The following is a 15,102-nucleotide window of genomic DNA, read 5'->3' on the forward strand; positions in this document are numbered from 1 at the left end:
TTGGCTTCTGCAGAGACATTCTTGTGTTCCCACGTAGGGGGATTGGCCTTCCTTTTGCCCATTCTGTTGTTTTTATGTGTCCCTGTTTTCATGTCTTCCATGTCAGGAGCCAAGATTTCCAGGAGGTCCTCTGTCATCAAATGTAATCCTTATTAACGTTGAAGGGATATAGTCTTTCACTTCCTGTAGAGGCAAAAACATTTCCACTTCTTTAACACAACATATTTCCTGACTTCCATTCTGGAGACAACTCATTCTTAAAGTATATAACCTGATTTAATGCAACAGTCATTTCTAAAATCCAGTGTTTTTCAGCAGCTGTGCTACCTGTCTCATTGACATTGAAAACTTTTAAAGTTAACAAAGCATTATGTAATCTGTCTCTGGAAAATTTCATATCCCCTTTCCATCCTATGAGCGTTTTCTTTAAAGTATGCTTAGATTTTTCTACAGTTGCTTTACCTGTAGGATTGTAAGGTAACATGTTTTATGTTATAATATTTTTAAAAATTGTTTAATTTTTCTGGTATATATTGGTTATATATACCAGAGCATTATCAGTTTTAACCTGTAAAGGTATTCCTAACATAGCCATTATTTCTTAAATGAGTAATTACAAAAAAAGCCATTTCAGAACTCAAGGCAGAAGCCCATTGAAATCTTAAGTAGATATCAAGTTTATGATGTACATACTTTAATTTTCCAAACTCTGCAAAATGAAACATATATCTGCCAAATTTGGGGGGTATTTTTAAGGTTACTTCTGGCAGGTGATGGAGCTTGATTATATAAAGAACAAGTAAGACAAGTTTTTTATAATTTCTTTGGTTTGTTTCCAGGTTATAGAAAATTTTTCTTTAAACATACTCTTTATATGATGACATTTGCAAAAAGTTGAAGCTTCTAATAAACTTCTTATCAGCTGTTTATCTCTCTCATTTCCTACTGCCGATAGTCCTGGCAAACTTATATGAAACCTAATATGGGTTGTTATATATAATGGATGATCTCTGTCTTGTTGGGTGTAGCTTTTCAATACTCTGCCTAAGCTCCAGGAATGGCCCTACTACAAGCCCCCAACCCAGCTTCCCTTGAATCCATGGATAAAACACACACACACACACACACACACACACACACACACACACACACGTTGCCTTTTGACACAATTGCTGGGTGCTACTTTCTCCCACCTAGAAAAGCATACCCTTATCAATATTCTTATCTCCACACCTCTCCACTTGCCCCAGACTTTAGTTGCTCAGTTTCACCTAGTCCCTGCTAAACATCCCTGACTACCGGCCTGTAGGAACAGCAACAGGCCACCACTCTGCCCAAGATCTCACATGGCTGTTTAGCTTTTCTCTCTCTCTTTCCTCTCCTTGGGTCTCTCTCCCTGCCTCCAGGGACCCAGAAGTCCCACCCTATTTCTTCCATCCAGCAATTGATCCATGACTTCCTTACTGGCAGATCAAGAACCAATTGGGGAACAGAACCTTAGCATCAGAACCATTCCTACGTTATCTCAACCTATTGTAGTTTAAATAGCAAAGTTAATTCTGAACCATATGGATTAAGTTCAGCAATTTCTGTATGCAAAACAACTCTGTACATATTGAGAATCAGTAACTATATTAGGTTTTCTAATGGGTCTAGACTGCTATCCTACAATCTTATTACAAGGTGGTATGATAGGCTCTGGATAGGGTCCTCTGAACTAATTTGAGAAATTTCTTTATTCTGATTTAAAAGATCCTCTAACTGCTGTTCTGCTTTTAATCTAGCATTCCATCTATGAGTCTTCTCATCATCTAAGTCTGTATTATTCTGATCTTTCTTAGAGAGGACATAGAAACTATAATAATTACAGAACAAATTATAATTATTTCCATGCTGATAATTAAAACAAAACTATATGATTCCAAATGCCTTCTGACATAGGTGTTTTCCATTTTTTAACACAGAAAATATTTTTTTAATCTCACTAACTTGTTCCTTCCTCCAGAGAATTCACTTTATTATTTAAACTTAATATTGATTTCTATGACTGTTTGTAGGCAGGTTTTTTTTTCAGCATCTATGCATGCTCACAAAACATATCTGCTTACTCTCTTTTACCACTTCCAAACTTTAATTTTTATATCTATACTTTTTTCTCTAAAACTCTATGAGAACTGCCTGTTCTGAGCATACGTTACTGGACTTTACTTCCTGCTCTAGGGTGGCATGGCTCCTGGAAGGTGCTCGATGTAAGCTGCTCTATGCTTGCAGCAGCCAGCCCCAGAAACTGCTGAGGCCTCACAATAGGACCAGCTCAGACAGGAAGGAGTGGCCCACACTGCACTATCCCCTTCTGTCAGCCTCTCTATGGCCTCTGCCACCACAGATCTGTGATCCTGTGCCTGGAACTTTGACAATCTGGATTTTGGTCCCTGACCTTGGATCTCGTGCCACATTTTAATACACTAGATATTATAAGGCTTTTACAGACCCACTTGTGGTTTAAATACTTCAGGAGGCTTCTATATAATTTAAATCTGTTGGCCTTGAGCTGGGGCAGTCTCTCAGCTAGCTTCTGACTTAGCCCACATTCACAGCCTGCTCCATGTAGCTTGCTAGCTCTTCACCCCATGCTACACTTCATTCTTCCTTCTGCTTTCTTCCTTGTGCTATTCAATTTTATGAATCTGCTTGCATCTCTCCAGTGTCCCCTCCTGTCTGGAAGTTCCATCCCTTTACATCCTATCCCAGCCATTGGCTGTCAGCTCTTTATTATAGCCAGTCTGCAGTAAAATAACACCTGGTCCATCTCTTTGGTTGCCTAAGGCATTGAGGGCTGTCTGACCTTCCTCTTTTGGGCAGATAGGGAGGACAAGCATTTACAAATAGAAAACCTGGTGATGGGACATGGAAATGACAACACCAAAATCCTGCCAGGGTGTAGCTCTCTGCTGGTGCATAGTTAACAACTGGAAACAGAGTCACACTTTAATACAATGTGGGGAAAGGGCATCTCAACATAGTCCCAAAGAGCAGACAGTTATCCAGGATGTCACTTGCTACTGAGAAATTCTGAGCTGTTTCCTGACTTTTGTGGCATTTTTAGAATACTGGGTTGTTACGTCCAACGGTAGCATTTTCATTCACGATGCCTACAAAAATTTACTTATATAGTTTTTCAAATTTCTGGTATTCCTCTTATTCTTTATAAGAATACTTTTGTGTGCCAGTTCAATATATGCTTCTTCATGAAATTAGTTTTGAGAGGTGTTATATCATTAGCAAATACAGGCAGTTTTTCAACTTATCTAATGTATTTGTCTGACTGTAATAATTAATATTTCCTTAAAGATGAATAGTAGAGAAATGGATATATTTCCTCATTCGTGATGATAGTAAAATAGACCTAGTGTCTCTTCATTAAACAAATGATTGGCTCTAGAACTAAAATGTTTGAATTTTATCATGCTGTTGATGTATTCCTCAAGTCCTGTTTATTCTTAATATCTGTGCAACACAGATTTTTACTGAATGCTTCTTTAAATACATTTAATGTACACATGCACTGTATAGTGATATTTTAGCAAATGATGAGCTACATATACAATTATGGTGCCATGAGAATATGCTAGAGATGAAAATGAACTGATACCTGGTGACATAGCCATGAAGAGGTAATAGAGGGGGCTGGAGACATGGATAGCTGGTTAAGGGCACTTGTTGCTCTTCCAGAGGACATGGCTTTGTGTCCTAGCACTCACATCACCATGTGATTCACAATCATCCATAACTCTAGTTCCAGACATTCTGATGTTCTCTTTTGACCTCTGCAGACAACTAGCATGCATTTCTTGTACATACATATACACATATAAGAAAACACACATAAAGTAAAACAAGTCAATCTAACTTTAGAAATTTAAAGCAATAGAATGCAAGCTAGTTAAAGTGGTGGTGTGCTCCTTTAATCCCAGTACTCAAGAGGCAGAAGCATGTGGATCACTGTGAGTTCAAAGCTAGACTGTTCCTTACGTTGAATAAATGAAACTTAACAGAATGTTATCTATGTGCTTGTACCAATGTTGATGTAAACAATCCTGTGCTGCTAGAAGTATAAAGGTATAGTATTGGAATTATTACAGTACATGATATTTGATAATGGCAGTGACTATTGCTGGTTCATGAGTACTGTGCTTTGGGTTTTGTATTTTAATACTGTGTATTAAAGTACGCTTGTCCTTGTGGGAAGAAAGGTTAAGAGGCACTTTGATACTGGTAGTAGTCTCATATCTATCATGTGTGCTGTATCTTTTGATTGCATCAAGACACATGGCCCATCAAGTGGACCACCCACAGCATCTAGATTTGTGTTAAGTATCTTCTGGGAGGCTTACATGAGGCTTACATTACCTCCCTTAGGCCACATTTTCCAGAGCATATCCCTGTCATTACAAGATGCATTGTTCCATCTTGTAATAAGTGCTGTAATAAGAGGAGAGCTGTAGATTGTTAGACTCAGTCAGGAAAAGATGCAACAGAGGAGTTACCTGCCCTGCGTTGGAAGGCTGGTAAGGATTCCGACATGTAGGAAAGAAAAGTTAATAAATCCAAAATGAAAAAATAATGGCAGAAGCACCATAATTTATGAGTTGTATGTGGGTATGTATGAATATATTATATAGTGTATATATAATATATCATATGTATGTATGTATGTATGTATGTATGTATGTATGTGTATGTATACAGTTCATTATATACTAATGGACTACCAAGCTACACTTCCCAATTTGTGATTCTCTAACCCTCTACTGGTTATTCTTAGCTCTCACCTCCTTAGGTGAGCTTGTTTTATCCTTTTGTTCACTCCAGTTGATTGGCATTCATCTAGTATCTTATAAAGTGTTTATTTTCCATTTCTTCTTTCTTGCTAATATCTATAGGCATATAGTATTTATTTAGGTAACATTAACACTCTTCCCATAAGCTTAGTCTGAGCTAGTCACGCCTATCACTGGCAATTTTAATTTTTCTTCCAGGATGTAACAGCAATCTTCAAACCACAAAATCAACTCAAACTAAAGACTCATCATTTCAGGAATTAAAGAGAACAGAACTCAAAGGGGATGAGGCCTGGGACTTCACCTCAGGAAAATCCTGCAGATCTGACAACAGTTTTAAAAAACAGAACAAAAATGAAAGCTTACAAATAATTTCAATCACCCATACAAAAATTCTTGCTGTAGAGAAAAGCCATAAGAATTTTAAATTTGGTCCAAGCATCAGCCTGAAGTCAATTGGTAAGCAAAAGATTGCTAGAGAAAAACCACAGAGAAATAGCCACAAAGAAAATTCAACTTCACTTAATCAACCCAAACTGAAGCCCGTAGAGAAACGCTATAAATGTAGTACTTGTGAAAAAGCCTTCATTCACAACTCGTCCCTTCACAAACATCTGAAAAACCATACTGGAGAGAGACTGTTTCAATGTAAAGACTGTTTGAAAGCTTTCAGCCAAAGTTCTGCCCTTATTCAACATCAAAGAACTCATACTGGAGAGAAACCCTACATATGTAAAGAGTGTGGGAAAGCCTTCAGCCATAGTGCATCCCTCTGTAAGCACCTAAGAACTCATACTTTGGAGAAATCCTATACATGCAAAGAATGTGGAAAATCTTTTAGCAGAAGGTCTGACCTGTTTTTGCATCAAAAAATCCATGCCCGAGAAAATCCTCATAAATATAACCCAGGAAGGAAGGCATCCACTTCCCTTTCAGGATGCCAGAGAATTCATTCCAGAAAGAAGACCTACTTGTGTAACGAATGTGGCAACACCTTTAAGTCTAGTTCATCCCTTCGTTACCATCAGAGGATCCACACTGGAGAGAAACCTTTCAAATGTAGCGAGTGTGGCAGAGCCTTCAGTCAGAGTGCATCACTTATTCAGCATGAAAGAATCCACACTGGAGAAAAGCCCTACAGATGCAGCGAGTGCGGGAAAGGCTTCACTTCTATCTCAAGACTCAACAGACACCGAATAATTCACACAGGAGAGAAGCTGTATAACTGCCATGAGTGTGGCAAAGCCTTAAGTTCCCATTCAACTCTTATCATTCACGAAAGAATCCACACTGGAGAGAAACCGTGTAAATGTCAAGTGTGTGGGAAAGCCTTCCGGCAGAGTTCAGCTCTGATCCAGCATCAGAGGATGCACACCGGAGAAAGACCCTATAAATGTAATGAGTGTGGGAAAACGTTCAGGTGTAACTCATCCCTAAGTAACCATCAGCGAATCCACACTGGGGAGAAACCTTACCGATGTCAGGAATGTGGGATGTCATTTGGACAAAGTGCAGCTCTCATTCAACATCAGAGGATCCACACAGGAGAGAAACCCTTTAAATGTGACACCTGTGGGAAGAGGTTTAGACAAAGCTCCTCACTTATTGCCCATCAGCGAATTCATACTGGAGAGAAACCCTATGAATGCAGTACATGTGGCAAGCCCTTCAGCCAGAGGTCCTCCCTCACCAACCATTATAAAATTCATATTGAAGAGGACTCCTTGAACATAGATTTGCATGGGTAAAAGCAAGTAACCAAAGTTCCTCAGAGAATATATACTTCATATTGACAGTAAATAGAATGAATATGAGGAAACTTTTAATTTAGTCCTATGAGATATTAAAGTTTCAGGGATAAACTGTGATCATATAATAATTAACAGAGAAAATTTCATATCTATCAGTCACTTTTTAAGATCAGATACTTCACTATAGCAGACATTAACAAGGTAACAGAAATGCTTTTTTATCTCATCCACATTATATAATATATACAATATATAAACACTAGAAAAAATCTGAGTTCAGGAGTATTGGTTTGTCATTAGAAAAGGGAATATCAGCTATTATCATATTTGCTACAGCTAATATTTTAATAGTAAATAATTAAAATATTTGCATTTTTAAATCAATGGACCAAATTAGACAAACAAAAAAACCAAAAAACTACCTCATGCTGTCTTTTCCTATGCTATTGTCAATCTGCATGGTTTTTATTAAAAAAGAAAGAGAACTGTTCTTAAATTTCTGTTCTTCTAATTTTCTAACTTCCATACATACCTTCCACATTGAATACACATATTCTAATTTTGTGCTGTGAATTATTCTCCTTCATTGCCTTGAAACATTAATTATGAAGCCATGTCTGGAATGGTAATGTTAATACTTGTCTTAGTTACCGTGGAGCAAGCAGACTGGATAAACTTGCCAAAATGAGTTGTGAGAGAACAGTTAGAGAAGACATCCGACATCAACTGCCCCCCACATGCACATCATACAGATGAACCCCCAAATGTGCACACCACACACAGACAAACATAGGACAAAATTTTATTTTCCAGTGCTAGTATATAGACATAATTGATTTTTACAACTTACGTTGTGTGAGTAACCCGGTTAATTTATGACTGCATGGTACTTGTGTGCATACAAAAAAATTTTTTTTCTTTCTAACAGTGTATTTGTAGTTTCTTTGAATTCAAAATCATTTTATCTACAGATTCCATTTTTCTCCTCTTCTAATCAGTGTCTTATTTTCTGACAATGTGGCACTACCTAAATACATCTAGTTTTTCTCTTCTAATCAGTGTCTTTTATTTATTTTTCTGCACATAGTGTACTGCACAGCGAATGTGAATGATAATACTTTCCCATTTAACATACTAGCTTCCATTTGTGGATGCTTCTTCTGAAACCACCGAACAGCTCTTGTGCTGTGAAGTTTATCGTAAGAAATGAATAGCATTTTTTGCATCCACTCTCTGCACTAACTAAAAATTATAGTTTTTCTCTTCATTGTTTTAAGAATAACTTTGTTCAGAATTCCGCCACCACCAGGGTCTTGTTATAACAGCCCAGGCTGGCCTAGAAGTCAGCTATGCAGTTGTCTTCCTGTCTCTGCCTCTTAAGTGTTAGATTATGGGCATGCATCATTGCACCCAGCAAGTGTGCCAATTCTGATGGTACATGGATGAAGTAAGTCTAGATTAGTCAAGCTGTATAATGTGTGCATTTGTGTGTAAGTCCGGATTCTTCCCTATTTTATGTATATGCATGTTTTGCCAGCATGTATGTGCATCATGTGTTTTCAGTGTCCAAGGGGATCAGAAGAGGATGTCTGATATCCTAGAACTGGAGTTACAGTTGTGAGCTGCCATGTGGGTACTGGAAACCAAATCCAGGTCCTCTACAGGAGCAGCCAGTACTCTTAATTGCTGACCTGTTTCTCCAGCCTCAGAAATTTTTATCATCCATATCTGTACAATAGATGGGACAGTAACAACACCTGGACAGGAAGGAGAAGGCAAAGTTAAGAGACTGCCAAAGCTCACAACTATCTGCGATTCCAGTTCTAGGGCATCTGTGTCCTTTTATGGTTCTGCAGGCATCAGGCATGTACATGGTAGACATACATACATTTAAGCAAAACACTTATATACATAAAATAAAAGTAGAACACTGTCAGAAAAAATGCCCAGAGGGAGTGTGGAGCTAGCCTCTGTAGGAACAGTGGGAGACAGCCTTCCTAGTGTAGAGGACTCCTGCTAAAGGAAGTTAGTACTCGAAAGCTGGGTTAGGCATTCAGGTACTTGAATAGTACCTGTAATCTAAGGCTATAAGAAATGAGACATGATCATGAAGATAGAATGACTGATTTGAAAAGGTGATTTTTTTTACCCCCAGCTCTGCCTCCCTCCCCTGCTTGCTCTGACCCTGCTCGCTCCAGCCCCCACTCGTTCCAGGCCAAGAAAAAAAATATTCTTAATGAGCAATAAAAAGCCTAGTTCTGTTCTTAGAGCTAGACAGTTTGTCCAGATATTTTGCCAAATGCTACAAATGGTAAAAGTCTTACTACAGCTACATGTTTTTCAAAATCAAGCTGTAGTCAGTCATTCAAAGCTTTATGATATAACTTAAGATAATAGGTCTTTAAAGGTTATTTCAGTGCTAACGTTTCTCATAAAAAATATAAAGGTACTTCTCATTTTGCAATATAACTTTCCATGAGAGTCACGAATAAGAGTCAAAGAAAATGTGTATTTCCAGCCTCTCTACTGTTCTAAGTTACATAGCCTTTGACCTTTTCAATACCAGAGATTGACCAATCAATGCTCTGCTGTTTGAAGGGTTTTGGTTTGGTTTTTTGTTCTCTTTTTCTCCCTCCTGTTCTGTTTTGTCCTGAGTCAGGACCTCACTGTACAGCCCATTTTCAGTGCATACATTTAAGCAAAACACTGCTCTTCCTGCATCAGCCTCTCGATGCTGGGATCACAGGCAAGATCTAGTGCACTGACTGCTGCTGTGGGATTTTTTAAGAGTGTGCATCTGCTCAAAACCTTAAATGTCTATCATATGCATGTTTATTTAGAAACAATTTGGACGAGATGAGGAAAAAACTACAAAAAAATAGTTTCCTTGTATTACTGTTAGTAACAATGTTAGTATATTGTTGCTATAATGGGGCAGGGGGACTTCATCTGGCTGTGTTCTAACAGCATCAAAGCAAGCCAAATTTAAAAATAAAATAAGATTCATAGTTTTATAAAATGTTACTAAAATAGTTGTTAATAAAAAATTCATAAGGGCCAGGAAAATCATAATGAGCTAGGGCTATGGCAGACAAGAGAACAAGTATGTAACCAGTTAGTGGCTGAGATAGCTCCCAGCATTACCCTGCTTGAAAGTGCTATGGGTGGGGCTTATGATAGATAGTAGGTCACTTGGAATGTGCCCTTGAACTACCTTCTGCGACCTCCCTGTTTCTCCTTCTGCCTCCTGGAGAAATGTCACTGAACAAAGAGGGGCTGATCTAATAGTAACACACTGGGTGTAAAGCCATAGCAAGATCTGTTTATTCAGACTCTTCTCTGTGACTCTAGAACTTGTGTGAAATATTTATTAAAATCGAGGCACGGTCCGGCTAGTTACCTGTACCGTTGCTATATTTTCACACTAGAAGTGGCCAGAGGTGCCAGGAGCACCAGCCCTAGGCCCACAAGACATTAGTGTGGCCGCTGCCTTTGCTGGCCAGCTCTGTGGACTCCACAGCTCTAAGCATGACTCCTGGTTCAACTCTGCCACCCTCATAGTTCTCGGCTCAGAGCAGACAATGCCCGAGAGGTACCTGGTAGAATGAAGACTCTTAAAGCTTAAAGATTATCCGATGGAGATATATATATATGTATATGTATGTGTATGTGTATGTGTATGTATATGTATATATACATATATGTGTATATATGTGTATATATGTGTGTGTATATATATGTATATATATGTGTATATATATTTACGTATATATATGTATATATATACAAGTGCTCAATTCACAAGATGCCCACACAATTAGAATTGTTATACAATATATAACCTTTGATGTTAATCGTTACAGGAACCTGCTAGAGACCCACAGGTCTTCCTCCATGTTGTTAGCCTCTCCTTCTCCTCCCTTCCCTCTTCCTTTCTCCTCCCCTCTCCTCACTCTGACTACCTTTTCTACTGCCCCATCACCAAGCTCCACTGCAAATACAATGTAGCAGGAAAATATCCTGCTACAATAACTTCAGAGATAATGATGTTCCTTTTCTCTGTGTATGGTGGGATCAATCCTTGCATGAGAATCTCGTGCTGTGCTCAGAGGAGAGAGCAGGGTGAGCTTTCTGCGCACGCCTTTAATCCTAGCACTTGGGAGGCAGAGGCAGGCATATTTCTGAGTTTGAGGCCAGCCTGGTCTACAGAGTGAGTTCCAGGACAGCCAGGGCTACACAGGGAAACCCTGTCTCAAACCCCCCCCCCCAAAAAAAATAACAGAACTTGAGTCCTCCACATGAGAAGTAGCCATTCTTAAGAGTTAAGACTTTTCATCTCTCAAGCCCTCAATTGTGACATTTTTCATTTTCTCCTATTTTTAAATAGTTCAGACAATTATGAAAAAGAGCCAGACACTAGCAGTGAAGAGCAGTAGAATTTTATTCAGTGTGTTGGCAATAGGGGTAGCCACTTGCATTAAACAAGAGCTCATGTCTGAATACAAAAAGAAAAAAAAAAAAGGAAAAAAAAGCCAGTTAGAGACTTATAGCCAACAAGGAGAGAGCGTAGTGGACAACAATGAGGAGATTTCTGCTAAAGCTATATCTGTAATCCCTGAGCTGCATACCACAAGAGCCATCAAAATGGTGGCATGCCCCTCCTTCCCACCCTAGCCTATGACCAGCGCAGTAAAATCTCCCACGGGAAGTGTCCAAAATGAAAGCTCCTGTTAAAATGATGGTACCATGATATCTCCTCATCTTTCAGCCATCACAAGAGATGGCCATAGTGGTGTACTCCTTTCCTGCCTCAACAGGAGCTGGCCCTCAAGAGCCGTTCAAGGTGGCTACACCTTTCCCAACTCAGACTACTGCGGTCATGGGGAGCTGTCCATGGTGGCTACACCTTTCCTGCCTCAGCCCACAGTCTTGTTGAAACACTAATGCAGGAGTTGTCCCCACAGGAGCTGTCCACAATGCCAGCACCTCCCCTCCAGCCCACAGAGATGGTGCCTCTTCAAAGCCACCTGCAGCCAGGAAGGACTTCCCACCCTAAACCATGGGCCCATGCAGGGAAGGGGGAGGGGTTAAAAAATAAAAAAGCCACTAATCCCTGAGCTTCCCCCCCCCCCCCCCAAAAAAAACCCTCATCAATCCTTGAGCGGGAAACCCACCAATCCCTGAACAGGAAACCCCACCAATCCCTAAACTCCCCAAGTTCAGGACTTGAAATTCCACCAATTATCACTTTGGAAATCTCTGCCCTGAAAAGCTCCGCCCCCTAAAGATACTATATGAGCACTGCCACTTTGTCCAGTTCCCTGTCGTCTACTCCAGGGATCAGAGGGCAGTCATCCCTGGATCCATCACTTCATACCCTGGTCCGTCCAATAAACCTTTTTCGTGAGATTTTTCTGCCTGGAGTGACTCTAGTCAGAAGAAGCGATGGAGAAAAGAAACAATGAAATAGAAGATTTGCATCCTGAAAGGGGGAGGGGGAGAAGGACCCAAAGTGTAGGAGAGGGACTAGTTGGGAAGAAAGGGTCAAAGAAAGTAAGAAGCAGATGATCGAGGGTAGCTGGGAGTGAATGTGATCACAGTGCACAGTATGCAAGTATCATGATGTCAGGTTTTAAAGAAAAACGTTTAAAAAGTCAGGTGACCAGATAAGAACCAAATACTACAGTCTGTAACCTATCTTTCTATCCTAAAATAGGATGGAAAATATCCTAAGATACTCTCCAAGTTCCAAAGCTGTGGATGCAGCCAAAACTACCTTAGCATCCACGAGTTTCACCTACAGAGGTGGTTGGTTTTCCACAGGGACAATTCACCCAGCCAGTGCATGATTCACTACCTACCGGTCACAGAGCGCCATGAAGTATCTACATCACAAACTTTACTCTCATCCTAACCTCATGCAAGGGGGTGTCTAGGGTCCTCTTACTTTAGGGAAGGAAAGGGTTCTAGAACTGGTTTCTTTAAAGAAACAAGCTTAAGGTGGCAAACCTTGCCTGCGCAAAAGGGGAGCAATCCCTGGCCCGCAGCCCTGCGGTTGCGCCTGCGCAATTGGAAACCCTGTCCTGGTCTCACGGCCTTGTGGGAAATGTAGTCCCGTGCGCCCAATGCAGCTGCCTTTGCCGCCAGCCCCTGGCTTCTTCAGTGACTCTGGTGAGTGTGTTGCCTCGGGCGGGTGGTCCACGGGCGGGGAGGCGGAGGCGTTCCCACTTGGAGCCCAGGGATCTGGTGCCAGACTCTGAGGCCCGAGGGCGGGGCTGGCGGAGCAAAACGGTGCTCCATCGTCCGCGAGGAGCGTGGAGTCGCAGGTGTGCTGCTCACGCTGGCTCCAGGCCGCAGGACACCCTGACCGAGACCCCCGCTCGGTCCCTTCCGTACCCCGGGGTCATTCGCGCCCGAGTGCTCGCCAGCTCTACCTGGCCGAGCAGCCCTGGCTCGGTACGCTCTGTGAACTCGTGGGAGACCTCCTCTCGGAAGCCTGGCAGGGCACAGGACCAAAGTCCCGGGTTTCTGGCCATTGTGTGCACCGCTGCAGGGGATCCGCCCTCTGATTGGGGGATCGAAGGAGGGGCCTGCAGAGTGGGACCTGGCTAAGGGAGAACTTGCCTTTCTTTAAGTTCATCATTGGTCAATTAGAAAATGTAGGAGCAAAATCATTGGAGATTTGTCCAAAAGTCTATGTATTGTGTTATATGTATAAATAGAAACCTTTTGCTTCAAAAAAAAAAAAGGGGGGGGGTGGAGGGAATGTTAGTGTCCTTCCTCCATTCACCTTTCAAAATGGAGTTATGAAATGCATTTTGTAAAATGCTTGAAGTGCTTCTCAACCACCACCCAGTGGAGATGAGAATAAACTTAAAACACTAATTTTTAAGGGCAGTTAAAGCTATCATTTTCATGAATGGTAGAGAAAGTATGACTGACTGCCAAAGCTCATGTTCCCTTTGGACCTTTGAGTTTTTGGTTTTGTTGTGTTTTGTTTTTATTTTAATATTGTAAATGGTGCGGTTATGTCATTGTTTTGTACTGCCTCTTTCCACAAAATCTTCAAGTGAAATTTCTAGATCAATTTTATAATTAGACCTTTGGACATCTCCTGTCTTATTCTTTCCCCCAAAAGTAGCAGTTTCTAAAAATGATTTTAGTGTAAGAGTGACTGATGGCTCCACACCAACTTGAAGTGCGAGTAGTTTCTTACGCCTTGGAGAGGTGCAGGCTAGGTGTGGTAGTTGTGTACCTTTAATCCCACAGAATCAAGGGGAATTTGAGGCCACCCTGCTCTACATAGAGAGTCTGGGCCAGCCAAGGCTACTTAGTGAGACCCTTCCTCAAATAATGCCCTTATGCTAAACTTCAGGTCGTTTTATTGCTAACTTTTGCATCTGTTGTACAAACATGAATATACTGAAAAGTTGCATATTCCTATAGTCAAAAAAACCTCTCCTCTGTGTTTTCTTTTCATATTTCATAAGTGTGTATCTATGTCTGCGTGTGTGCACGGGTACAGGTGCACATAGGTCCACATACATGTGGAGACCTGAGAAGCATTCTGGATCTTCCACCAAGCCCACAGACATTCCATCCTTCTGCTTGCATTCTAGTCCTCCTGCTTGCACAGCTCTGAGCCATTCTTCATGGCCAGCTCCCTCCTCCTCCTCCACCTCCGCTGTGTTTACCATAATTAGAGAGGCCTTCTGTTTCATTACATCACAAAGATGTTCATTTATAGTTTCTCATTCTGTTTATGTATCTTTATTCTTTTCCAAATACAGCCCTTGTTATGTGTTACTATATATTTAATCCTTTCTTGATAATGCCAACTTTCTCATATTCTCACTCCACTCACCCCACCCTTCTGCCTTTACTGTAATAGGGATCGCACCCAGGGCCTCTACTGAGCTATAATAACTCAGCGCCTGCATTTCTATATATACATGCTTTTTTCTGAGCTACCTGAACTGCTAGGATTTGCTATTGTCCATTGGTGTTCCCTGTTGGTCTGTAACACTCAGGAGGGTGGAGACTTTGCCAGTTGTATTTACAGCTGTTCTCAGCACTGCTTGGCATGCTGCTGTTCTCACAGTAGATGTTGACAAGATACTTAATATGTCAAAGGTTCTTCAGTAATACTGTTGGTTTGTGTCAGCTTGACACAGGTTAGAGTTATCCAAAAGGAGGAAGCCTCAAGTGAGAAAATGGCTCCATAAGATTCAGCTATAGTGCATTTCTTAATTGGTGAGTGAGAAGGGAGAGCCCAGTACGTTGTGTATGGCACCATCCCTTAGGCTGGTGGTCCTGAGTTCTATGAGAAAGCAGGCTGAGGAATGCCAGTAAGCTACACCCCTCCATGGCCTCTGTATCAGCTCCTGCCTCTAGGTTTCTGCCCTGTTTGCATTCCTGTCCTGACTTCCTTTGATGATGAGCAGTGGTATGGAAGCTGAATAAACCCTTTTCTCCTCAAGCCTTGGTCATGATGCTTCATTGCAGCAACA

The 15,102-nt window shown here is 40.9% G+C and overlaps 1 protein-coding gene across 14 annotated transcripts in view; it reads left to right on the forward strand.

Moving 5' to 3' along the window:
- LOC117710171 (zinc finger protein 354B) overlaps positions 1 to 15,102 on the forward strand; it is a 36,275-nt gene that overhangs the window by 5,086 nt on the left and 16,087 nt on the right. For 8 of the 14 annotated variants that reach the window (XM_076936906.1, XM_076936911.1, XM_034504850.2 and 5 more), the window contains exon 1: positions 12,658 to 12,763. Coding sequence is in view for 4 of the 14 variants with exons in the window: in XM_034504843.2 (XP_034360734.1) it covers positions 5,040 to 6,589 (1,550 nt within the window). In the remaining 10 variants the exon portion in view is untranslated. Of the gene's footprint in view, positions 1 to 5,039; positions 7,642 to 12,657; positions 12,764 to 15,102 lie in introns of those variants that run through there. The other 6 variants (XM_034504843.2, XM_034504842.2, XM_076936902.1 and 3 more) reach the window with 3 other exon arrangements.

Source organism: Arvicanthis niloticus, chromosome 6 (assembly GCF_011762505.2).
Source record: "Arvicanthis niloticus isolate mArvNil1 chromosome 6, mArvNil1.pat.X, whole genome shotgun sequence".
Classification (NCBI taxonomy): Eukaryota; Metazoa; Chordata; class Mammalia; order Rodentia; family Muridae; genus Arvicanthis; species Arvicanthis niloticus.